The sequence below is a fragment of the Penaeus japonicus genome, unplaced genomic scaffold (genome assembly GCF_977035675.1).
Source record: "Penaeus japonicus unplaced genomic scaffold, GWHDUDI00000001_assembly GWHDUDI00000004, whole genome shotgun sequence".
Classification (NCBI taxonomy): Eukaryota; Metazoa; Arthropoda; class Malacostraca; order Decapoda; family Penaeidae; genus Penaeus; species Penaeus japonicus.
In genome coordinates, this window is record NW_028234406.1 from 41,087,545 (window position 1) to 41,100,044 (window position 12,500).

General features: G+C 35.3%; 1 protein-coding gene across 1 annotated transcript in view; it reads right to left on the reverse strand.

The window, feature by feature from the left end:
- The window catches only part of LOC122265763 (uncharacterized), a 5,228-nt gene extending 1,873 nt beyond the window's left edge, over window positions 1-3,355 (reverse strand). Inside the window, exons 1-5 of the mRNA XM_043035185.2 lie at window positions 3,217-3,355; window positions 1,438-1,860; window positions 1,195-1,268; window positions 557-757; window positions 1-141 (exon numbers count right to left, since the gene is read on the reverse strand). The exon at window positions 1-141 is cut by the window's left edge and continues 23 nt beyond it. Coding sequence (XP_042891119.2) covers window positions 1-141; window positions 557-757; window positions 1,195-1,268; window positions 1,438-1,828 — 807 coding nt within the window. The 5' untranslated portion in view covers window positions 1,829-1,860; window positions 3,217-3,355. The remainder of the gene's footprint in view (window positions 142-556; window positions 758-1,194; window positions 1,269-1,437; window positions 1,861-3,216) is intronic.
- Between the last annotated feature and the right edge of the window lie 9,145 nt (window positions 3,356-12,500).

Below are 12,500 nucleotides of genomic sequence, written 5' to 3' on the forward strand. Positions count from 1 at the left end.
ATAAAACACCTGTCCTTGGTGAAGTAAAGGCTTGAGGTTGGCTGAACGCCCACACCCCACGCCACGGACGAAGCGCATCCAATTGTACTTCGGGAACACGGGGTCGACGGGGAGGGTTGACTCCAGGCGGGTTGTTTCCTCCTGAAGAAGGGACGGGTGGGTGAGGTTTAGGTGGGTGGTTTGGGGGAGCTTAAAGGAGCGGATTTTATCTGATGGGGATAGTGTTTTTTTTTTTTTTTTTTGTGGAGGGGGTGAGGAAAGGGAAGGGAGGAGGGGAAAGGGGAGGGAGGAGAGGAAAGGGGAGGGAGGAGGGGAAAGCGGAGGGAGGAGGGGAAAGGGGAGGGAAGAGAGGAAAGGGGAGGGAGGAGAGGAGAGTGAGGAGGAGGAAGAGGAAAGAGAGAGAGAGAGAAAGAGAGATAGAAGAAAGCATTTTTGTTTTTATTTCACACGCCATCAGCACAACAATCAACCCACCCTCCCCCCAAAAGAAAAAAGAAAAAAGAATCAACCCCACAACCCAAAGACATCCCGCATGTCCAACCTCTCAACCACTCACCATATTGCAACAGGGGCAGTAGCGTGTCTGCGTGAGGTATGGCGACTTCTTGCCCTCGTACGGCCCGAAGAGGCAGTTGCGGCCGAGATCTTCCTTCGCCCAGATGCCCATGTCGCCCTTGAGTACATCTGACCAGCCGAGCGCCAGTATGGAGGGCAAGGTCTTCAGAGCTCGGATCTTCACGCAGCCGTAGCCGCTGGGCTGATTGTGAGAGGGGAGGGGGGGGGGTTAGAAAGAGAGCGAGTGATTTTGGGTGGGAGGGAGGGGGAGGGAGAGGGAGAGAGCGGAAGGGAGGGGGAGAGAGAAAGATAGGAAGAGGGGGAAAGAGGGAGAGAGAGAGAGAGAGAGAGAGAGAGAGAGAGAGAGAGAGAGAGAGAGAGAGAGAGAGAGAGAGAGAGAGAGTTCAAATTCAAATTCAAATATTTTATTCCAGAGAGAGAGAGAGAGAGAGAGAGAGAGAGAGAGAGAGAGAGAGAGAGAGAGAGAGAGAGAGAGAGAGAGAGAGAGAGAGAGAAAGAGAGAGAGAAAGAGAGAGAGAGAGAGAGAGACACGCCGCGAAACAATTTGCTCCAAAGTATATAACAACGTCAAACATTTTCCCACAGTCAGAAAACAAAAAGAAAAAAAAAGGAACTCACTGGATAATTTTTTATATGCGTTCGAAAGCGAACGGCGCAAGAATCCTGAAGTCTGCCCCTGCTCGCTGTATCATCTGGAGGAAGGTTTACACTTTATGTTAGAAAATATGAACACGAAATAGATCTTTAGATAGTAATAACGAGAATGGAGTAATAAGGACACTTATTATTGACGACGGTGATTTGAAAGATAATAGAATATTATTATATAACTAGATTACATAACTGGACATAACCACTCACCCTGCCCCGAGGAATCCGTATGCTCGACGACGCAGATGACTTCGAACGGCCCTCCCTGGCGCGGAAGTTCGCTCCTGCCGAGGGGCCTGGACCCCCTGGCCTCCTCAGCCGACCGTCGCTCTCGTCCTTGAGTCTTCCTCGCCGAAGGAACCTTCTCGGCGGCGAATAGGCTCTGCGTGGCGAGCACATACCTTGTCTTCTCCACCTTCTCCGTCTCTTTCTCCTCTTCCTCCGTCTCCTTCTCCTCCTCCTCTCGCTTCGTCCCTTCCTTCTTGTTCTTCGTCACGATCCTGCGGGAACGCCTCCTCGCGCCTCTCCCTTGCTGCGGGTCCTTGCCGGGCAGTGTCCAGTCCAGGTCGTCGCTGGAGGCCGAGCTCAAGTCCAAGGGCATCCTGAGGACCTTCGTCTCTCTTCTGTGGTTATCTGAAGAAGAAGAAGAAGAAAAAGAGATAAACAAGGTAGTGGATAATAAGAACAACGGTGTAAATCATTTGTATTGTACTGATTTTCAGGGGTGGGTCAGTTTCGCTGTCAGCTGTTTACGGTATTTCCATCCAATTTATTATATGAAAAAACGAATCAGAATCTTCGAAAATCAGCATATCTTTCTTTTTTCTTATTTGATTCGATTTAGTTTCTAGCTTTGCCATTCATTCATTGATTTTATGATCTGATATTCACTCAACCGTAGGGAAATAACATTTAAAATGCCTGTCAACTTTTTTTTTTCCTGTTCAACATCTGCACAACCAATGAACTATATTATCAAAATAATGATAATAATAACTACAATGGTAACATCAATGATACTGATAAAGCAAACTATTACAACCCATACGGACAAAGAATGATATATAATTAACCCTGAGAAAATACAGAAAAAGCACTATCCCGCTGGAGTAAAATTGATACATAAAAGATAAAACACGAAATCTGAGAATAATTCTTAACATTTTTTTTTTATCTAATCCACTGTTTCATCATAAAATTTGGTATCTGTAATTCGTCCGTTTATATTGGAATAAAGTTTTGACTTCTTATATGACTTTTTTTTCTTCTATTTAGACAAGAATTTGGCTTGTTTGAGAATTTCAATTAATTCCTATTTACGTCTTGACAAGGTTATATTTCCTAAAGTGAAGTTAGGTTAAGTTCTGCGCGACATAGGGGCTAAATCGTGTTATATCTTTGTATAGTTATCTTAATTTAGTTTATACTGCATTTAGATTTATGTTGTTTGTTCATAAGGCTATTTTCTATTACATATGTTTAAGTTTAGGTTACGTTAGGCTGAGGTTTAATCATGTTTATATCATCATCGGGTGATTGGTTTATATTACACGATAAATAAAGTTTGGTTAGTTCTTGTGTCGGACATATATAGTAAACTCATAATCTCGCAATTTAAGTGTTTGAAAACCTTGAAATGAAGCTAAGCACGAAATATACATGGAAACTGCCCATAGAAAAAAGAATAAGTTAAACTTTTAGGTATCATGCTTGATTATGCAATTATTTTGACATTGAATTAATATAAAAGGTAGTGACTATACCATTTCTGTAAAGGAACTTAAAAATAATGAAGAAGAAAAAGAATTTAGTCCATAAGTCACTCGGATAAAATTTCGTAAAAAGCACAAAGCGATTTTTGGCGGGAATTCTGAACGAACTGTTTCAGTTTTTTTGATGATAGCTAATTCCATGTTGTTAATATCTATTAATATAAAGGTGTCTATGACAAAAGACGAAAAGAGTCACATAAACAATGATAATTCTCACCCAGAAGAGTTAAAAGAGCGCGCTAAACGACGTCGACCTTCCTCCGTCGGCGGCCACGTTGAGACTGACTCTTCTTCGGCCGATGACGTGTTCGAGTTTGATTTTTTAAAATTTGTTTTCCCTTTTAGGTTTCTTATTTGGGGGAGAAATTGTGTATTATTTAAGTTAATAAAGGGATTTTTTTTTAATGAATGGATGGCAAGACATGATTATGTGTGGTGTAGGAAGTTTGATAAATTCGTTTAACAGTGAACGTTAAGTGTGTTTGAGTTTTTGGCGCTCAAAGTTTAACGGTTTTTCAAAGATTTTAATCTGTTATGTGATGGCACGTGTCGATTTTATATCTATTTATAATCAACACTTTCATAAAGCGGACTTTGAGCAATAGATTTTCCTGGATATTCAATTAATATACTTTTCCTTCTGCATTTTTTTTCTATCCTTCCTCGCCGAGGTATCTAATAATTTTTGTATCTGTGTAGATAGAAAAGTACATATCTTTAATTTTCTTCTTTGTTGCTTTCCCATTCTACTTTATTGCTCTTTCTTCTCTCTTGCTAATTTTCGCTGTTTTCTTTTACTTTCCGTTAATCTCCTTTACTCATTTTCTTTCTCTTTTTTCTCTCTCTCACTTTTATACACGCATTCTAAACTACCATGAAAGGACTACATTTTATTTACTTATTTCTAATTCAAATTTAGACATATTCGTTACGGATTATTTGAATTAGGAATAAAAGGTAATGAACTGAAATATAAACAAAACAAAATGGGAATCTTTGTTGATTAACCTTAACTTGGTCCACGGATCTGCCATTTATGTTTTTCTTTTCTTTTCTCTCTTTCTTATGTTTTCCCTTATCGTGCTTTATTTTGTAGTATTATTTTTCTGTCTTAATCGCTCTTTCTACATCTCTCTCTCTTCTCTCTCTCTCTCTCTTTCACTCTCACTGTTTCTTTCTTTCTCTCTCTCTACCTCTCTCTCGCTCTTTCTCTTTCTCTCTCTTCCTCCCCTCCCTCCCTCTCTCTTTCTTTCTCCTCTCTCTCTCTCTCTCTCTCTCTTTTTCTCCCTCTCTCCTTCTCTCTATTTTTCTCTTTCTGTTACTACTGCTACATCTTTCCTTTCTTCTTTCTGCTTTTAAGGGAAAGGGATACGTATGTAGTCCTACATAGCCTTATCTCATACTCACATACTTTTATATATATCTATGCATACATATATATATATATATATATATATATATATATATATATATATATATATATATATATATATATATATTTGTGTGTGTGTGTGCGTGTGTGTGTGTGTGTGTGCGTGTGAGTGTGTGTGTGTCTCTGTGTGTGTGTGCGTGTATGAGTGTGTGTGTTTGTGTGTGTGTGTGTGTGTGTGTCTGTGTGTGTGTGTCTGTGTGTGTGTGTGTGCGTTTCGAATTACATTAATCTGAGTACGAAGTGATTCGAAACGCGTCAATAACATGTCTTGAGAAATTATTGTCTCGTTTATATCTTTCCCAAGGCAGTTATGATAATGATGAAGATATTTATGATGAAGGTGATAATGGTGATGATGATGATAGGGATGAGGATGATGATTTGATAATAATAATGATGTTAATGGTAATGATAATAACGATTAGAAATATAATGATAACAATTATAGTAATAATCTGAATGGTAATTATAATATCAATGATATCAATATAATCATATCCATATCAATAATAATGATGATGGTAATAATAATAATGATGATAATAATGACAATAATGATGACATTATTTTATTATGATTATGATAGTAATATTAATGATGATAACGATAACGACAATTATGATAAAAATGATAATGATGATAATACTAATAACCATATAAAGATAAAAATGATACCAATAATAACACTGACAATAACATAACATTACTGTGATTATAATAAGAATAAAAATAATTCTTTGGATTAATGAAGGGGACGCGAACTCGGGGCGTTTGACTGCAAGACTTGCACGCAACTGACTGAGCTACGAAGCTCGATTGAAAAATGTTGCATGAGTGACAGTCTCATTGATCACTTATTCAGCCATATACATGCATACATTGACGTAATATTAGTATCATTGATGTTGATTATTATGATAACAATGATGGTGATGATCATTTTATTAATGATGATGTTGATGATGATGATGAGGAAAGTGATGATGATGATGATTATGATGAGGAGGATGATTAAGATGATGATAATGATGATGATGCGGAGAAGTAGAAGGGTGATGATAATGATAATGATGAAGAGGAGGAGGAGGATAATGGTGATGATGATGGGGAGGAGGAGGAGGAGGAGAATGAGAAGGATAATGATGATGATGGTGATTAATAAAGCGAACTTTGAGCGATAGATTTTCCTGGATATTCAATTGATATAACTTTCCTTCTGCATTTTCTTTCTATCCTTCCTCGCCGAGTTATCTAATGATTTTTGTATCTGTGTAGATAGAAAAGTAGAGAAAATGAATGAAAGATAGTTGAAGATAAACAGATAATTTCATATATCTATTATTTTTTCTTTGTTGCTTTCACATTCTACTTTATTGCTTTTTCTTCTCTCTTACTAATTTTCGTGGTTTTCCTTTACTTTCTGTGGCTTCTTTTCTCTTATTCCTTTCTCGTTATTCTCCTTTACTATTTTTCTCTTCCTCGCTTTCTCTCTTCTTCCTCTAATAGACACTATTCTAAACCTCCATGAAAAGACCTTCGCTTTATTTATTTCTAATTCAAATTCAGACATACTCGTTACGCATTACTTGAATTAGAATAAAAGGTAATGACTGAAATATAAACAAACAAAAAATGGAATCTCTTTGTTGATTTAACCTTAACTGGTCACGAACTGGCATGTATGTTTTTCTTTTCTTTCTCTCTCTATGTTGTTTTCCCTTATCGTGCTTTATTTTGTAGTCTAAATCGCTCTTTCTACCTCTCTCTCTTTCACTCTCTCTGTTTCTTTCTCTCTCTCTCTCTCTCTACTTCTCTCTCGCTCTTTCTCTTTCTCTCTATTCTTCTCCTCCCTCCCTCTCTCTTTCTTTCTCCTTCTCTCTCTCTCTCTCTCTGATTCTCTCTTTCTCTCCCTCTCTCTTCTCCATTTTTCTATTTCTGTTACTACTGCTACATCTTTCCTTTCTTCTTTCTGCGTTTGAGGGAAAGGGTTACACATATAGTCCTATATAGCCTCATCTCATACTCACATACTTTTATATATATCTATGCATATATACATACATACATACATACATATATATATATATATATATATATATATATATATATATATATATATATATATATATATATATTTGTGTGTGTGTGAGAGAGAGAGAGAGAGAGAGAGAGAGTGTGTGTGTGTGTGTGTGTCTGTGTATGTGTATGAATGTGTGTGAGTGTGTGTGTGTGTGTGTACGAGTGTGTGTGAGTGTGTGTGTGTGTGTGTGTGTGTGTGTGTGTGTGTGTGTGTGTGTGTGTGTGTGTGTGTGTATGAATGTGTGTGAGTGTGTGTGTGTGTGTACGAGTGTGTGTGAGTGTGTGTGTGTGTGTGTGTGTGTGTGTGTGTGTGTGTGTGTGTGTGTGTGCGCGCGCATTTCGAATTACATTAATCTGAATACGAAGTGATTCGAAACGCGTCAATAACATCTCTTGAGAAATTATTTTCTCGTTTATACCTTTTCCAAGGCAGTTATGATAATGATGAAGATATTTATGAGGAAGGTGATAATGGTGATGATGATGATAGGGATGAGGATGATGATTTGATAATAATAATGATGTTGATGGTAATGATAATAACGATTAGAAATACATTGATAATAATCATGATAATAATCTGAATGGTAATGATAATATCAATGATATCAATATAATCATATCCATATCAATAATAATGATGATGGTAATAATAATAATGATGATAGTAATGACAATAATGATGACATTATTTCATTATGATTATGATAGTAATATTAATGAGGAAAACGTTAAAGACAATTATGATAAAAATGATAATGATGATAATACTAATAACCATATAAAGATAAAAATTATACCAATAATAAAACTGACAGTAACATAACACTACTGTGATTATAATAAGAAAAAAAAAATCTTTGGTTTAATGAAGGGGACGCGAACTCGGGGCGTTTGACTGCAAGACTTGCACGCAACTGACTGAGCTACGAAGCTCGATTGAAAAATGTTGCATGAGTGACGCTCTCATTTATCACTTATTCAGCCATAGACATGCATACATTGACGTAATATTAGTATCATTGATGTTGATTATTATGATGACAATGATGGTGATGATCATATTATTAATGATGATGTTGATGATGATGAGGATGATGGTGATGATGAGGGAAGTGATGATGATGATGATTATGATGATGATGATGATGATAATGATGATGATGCGGAAAAGTAGAAGGGTGATGATGATGATAACGATGAAGAGGAGGAGGAGAAGGATAATGATGATGATGGTGATTAATAAAGCGAACTTTGAGCAATAGATTTTCCTGGATATTCAATTGATATAACTTTCCTTCTGTATTTTTTTTCTATCCTTCCCCGCCGAGTTATCTAATAATGTTTGTATCTGTGTAGATAGAAAAGTAGAGAAAATGAATGAAAGATAGATGAAGATAAACAGATAATTTCATATCTTTAATTGTTTTTCTTTGTTGCTTTCCCATTCTACTTTATTGCGTTTTCTTCTCTCTTACTCATTTTCGTTGTTTTCCTTTACTTTCTGTGGCTTCTTTTCTCTTATTCCTTTCTCGTTATTCTCCTTTACTCATTTTCTTTCTCTTTTTCTCGCTTTCTCTCTCTTTCACTCTTATACACGCATTCTAAACTACCATGAAAAGGACTTCGTTTTATTTACTTATTTCTAATTCAAATTCAGACATATTCGTTACGGATTATTTGAATTAGGAATAAAAGGTAATGAATTGAAATATAAACAAAGCAAAATGGGAATCTTTCTTGCTTAACCTCAACTGCGTCCACGGATCTGCCATTTGTTTTTCTTTTCGTTTCTCTCTTTCTTAAGTTTTCCCTTATCGTGCTTAATTTTGTAGTACTATTTTTCTGTCTTAATCTCTTTTTCTACCTCTCTCTCTTTCTCTCTCTCTCTCTCTCTCTCTCTCTCTTTCACTCTCTCTGTTTCTTTCTCTCTCTCTCTCTACCTCTCTCTCGCTCTTTCTCTTTCTCTCTCTTCCTCCCCTCCCTCCCTCTCTCTTTCTTTCTCCTTCTCTCTCTCTCTCTCTCTCTCTTTCTCTCCCTCTCTCCTTCTCTCTGTTTTTCTCTTTCTGTTACTACTGCTACATCATTCCTTTTTTTTCTGCTTTTAAGGGAAAGGGATACGTATATAGTCCTATATAGCCTACATCTCATACTCATATAGTTTTATATATACCTATGCATATATACATACAAATATATATATATATATATATATATATATATATATATATATATACCTGTATGTATATATATATATATATATATATATATATATACATACAGGTATATATATATATATATATATAAAATATATATATATATATATATATATATATATATATATATATTATATATATATATATATATATTATATTTGTGTGCCTGTGTGTGTATGTGTGTGTGTGTGTGCGTGTGTGAGTGTGCGCGCGTGTGTGTGTGTGTGTGTATGAGTGTGTGTGAGTGTGTGTGTGTGTGTGTGTGTGTGCGTTTCGAATTACATTACTCTGAGTACGAAGTGATTCGAAACGCGTCAATAACATGTCTTGAGAAATTATTGTCTCGTTTATACCTTTTCCAAGGCAGTTATGATAATGATGAAGATATTTATGATGATGGTGATAATGGTGACGACGATGATGGTGGCGATGGTGGTGATGATGATGATAGGGATGAGGATGATGATATGATAATAATAAAGATGTTAATGGTAATGATAATAACGATTAGAAATATAATAATAACAATTATAGTAATAATCTTAATGGTAATGATAATATCAATGATATCAATATAATCATATCTATATCAGTAATAATGATGATGGTAATAATAATAATGATGATAATAATGACAACAATGATGACATTATTTTATTATGATTATGATAGTAATATTAATAATGATAACGATAACGACAGTCATGATAAAAATGATAATGATGATAATACTAATAACCATATAAAGATAAAAATTATACCAATAATAACACTGACAATAACATAACACTACTGTGATTATAATAAGAATAAAAATAATTCTTTGGTTTAATGAAGGGGACGCGAACTCGGGGCGTTTGACTGCAAGACTTCCACGCAACTGACTGAGCTACGAAGCTCGATTGAAAAATGTTGCACAAGTGACAGTCTCATTGATCACTTATTCAGCCATATACATGCATACATTGACGTAATATTAGTATCATTGATGTTGATTATTATGATGACAATGATGGTGATGATCATGTTATTAATGATGATGTTGATGAGGATGAGGGAAGTGATGATGATGATGATTATGATGAGGATGATGATTAAGATGATGATAATGATGATGATGGTGCGGAGAAGTTGAAGGGTAATGATGATGATAATGATGAAGAGGAGGAGGAGGATAATGGTGATGATGATGGGGGGGAGGAGGAGGAGGAGGAGGAGAATGAGAAGGATAATGATGATGATGGTGATTAATAAAGCGAACTTTGAGCAATAGATTTTCCTGGATATTCAATTGATATAACTTTCCTTCTGCATTTTCTTTCTATCCTTCCTCGCCGAGTTATCTAATAATGTTTGCATCTGTGTAGATAGAAAAGTAGAGAAAATGAATGAAAGATAGATGAAGATAAACAGATAATTTCATATATTTATTTTCTTTTCTTTGTTGCTTTCCCATTCTACTTTATTGCTTTCTCTTCACTCTTACTCATTTTCGTTGTTTTCCTTTACTTTCTGTGGCTTCTTTTCTCTTATTCCTTTCTCGTTATTCTCCTTTACTCATTTTCTTTCTCTTTTTCTCGCTTTCTCTCTCTCTCTCACTCTTCTACACGGATTCTAAACTACCATGAAAAGGACAAATTCAGGCATATTCGTTACGGATTATTTGAAATAGGAATAAAAGGCAATGAACTGAAATATAAACAAAGTAAAATGGGAACATCTGTTGCTTAACCTGAACTTGGTCCGCGGATCTGCCATTTATGTTTTTCTTTTCGTTTCTCTCTTTCTTAAGTTTTCCCTTATCGTGCTTTATTTTGTAGTACTATTTTTCTGTCTTAATCGCTCTTTCTACATCTCTTTCTACCTCTCTCTCTCTCTTTCTCTTTCACTCTCTGTTTCTTTCTCTTTCTCGTTCTTTCTCTTTCTCTCTCTTCCTCCCCTCCCTCCCTCTCTCTTTCTTTCCCCTTCTCTCTCTCTCTCTCTCTCTCTCTCTCTCTTTCTCTCTGATTCTCTCTTTCTCTCCCTCTCTCCTTCTCTCTATTTTTCTCTTTATGTTACTACTGCTACATCTTTCCTTTCTTCTTTCTGGATTTGAGGGAAAGGGATACGTATATAGTCCTATATAGCCTACATCTCATACTCACATAGTTTTATATATACCTATGCATATATACATAGAAATATATATATATATATATATATATATATATATATATATATATATATATATTTGTGTGTGTGGATGTGTGTGTATGTATATGTGTGTGTGTGTGTGTGTGTGTGTGTGTGTGTGTGTGTGTGTGTGCGTTTCGAATTACATTAATCTGAGTACGAAGTGATTCGAAACGCGTCAATAACATCTCTTGAGAAATTATTGTCTCGTTTATACCTTTTCCAAGGCAGTTATGATAATGATGAAGATATTTATGATGATGGTGATAATGGTGATAACGATGATGGTGGCGCTGGTGGTGATGATGATGATAGGGATGAGGATGATGATATGATAATAATAATGATGTTAATGGTAATGATAATAACGATTAGAAATATAATGATAACAATTATAGTAATAATCTGAATGGTAATGATAATATCAATGATATCAATATAATCATATCTATATCAGTAATAATGATGATGGTAATAATAATAATGATGATAATAATGACAATAATGATGACATTGATTTATTATGATTATGATAGTAATATTAATGATGATAACGATAACGACAATCATGATAAAAATGATAATGATGATAATACTAATAACCATATAAAGATAAAAATTATACCAATAATAACACTGACAATAACATAACGCTACTGTGATTATAATAAGAAAAAAATAATTCTTTGCTTTAATGAAGGGGACGCGAACTCGGGTCTCTTGACTGCAAGACTTGCACGCAACTGACTGAGCTACGAAACTCGATTGAAAAATATTGCACGAGTGACGGCCCCATTGATCACTTATTCAGCCATATACATGCATACATTGACGTAATATTAGTATCATTGATGTTGATTATTATGATAACAATGATGGTGATGATCATGTTATTAATGATGATGTTGATGATGATGATGATGGTGATTAAGATGATGATGATGAAGATGATGATGAGGATTAATATGATGATGATGAAGATGATGATGATGATGATGAAGATGATGATGAGGATTAAGATGATGATGAAGATGATGATGATGATTAAGATGATGATGATGGTGATGAAGATGATGATGATGAAGATGATGATTAAGATGATGATGATGGTGATGAAGATGATGATGATGATGATTCAGATGATGATGGTGGTGATGAAGATGATGAAGATGATGATGATGATTAAGATGATGATGATGGTGATGAAGATGATGATGATGATAAAGATAATGATGATGAAGATGATAATGATTAAGATGATGATGAAGATGATGATGATGATTATGATGAGGATGATGAAGATGATGATGATGATGATTAAGATGATGGTGATGAATATGATGATTAAGATGATGATGATGATGACGATGAAGTTGATGATGATGGTGATGATGATGGTGATGATGATGATTAAGATGATGATAATGATGGTGATGCGGAGAAGTAGAAGGGTGATGATGATGATAATGATGAAGAGGAGGAGGATAATGATGATAATGATGGGGAGAAGGAGGAGAAGGATAATGATGATTAAGATGATGATGATGATGACGATAATGATAATGATGGTGATGAGGAGAAGTAGAAGGGTGATGATGATGT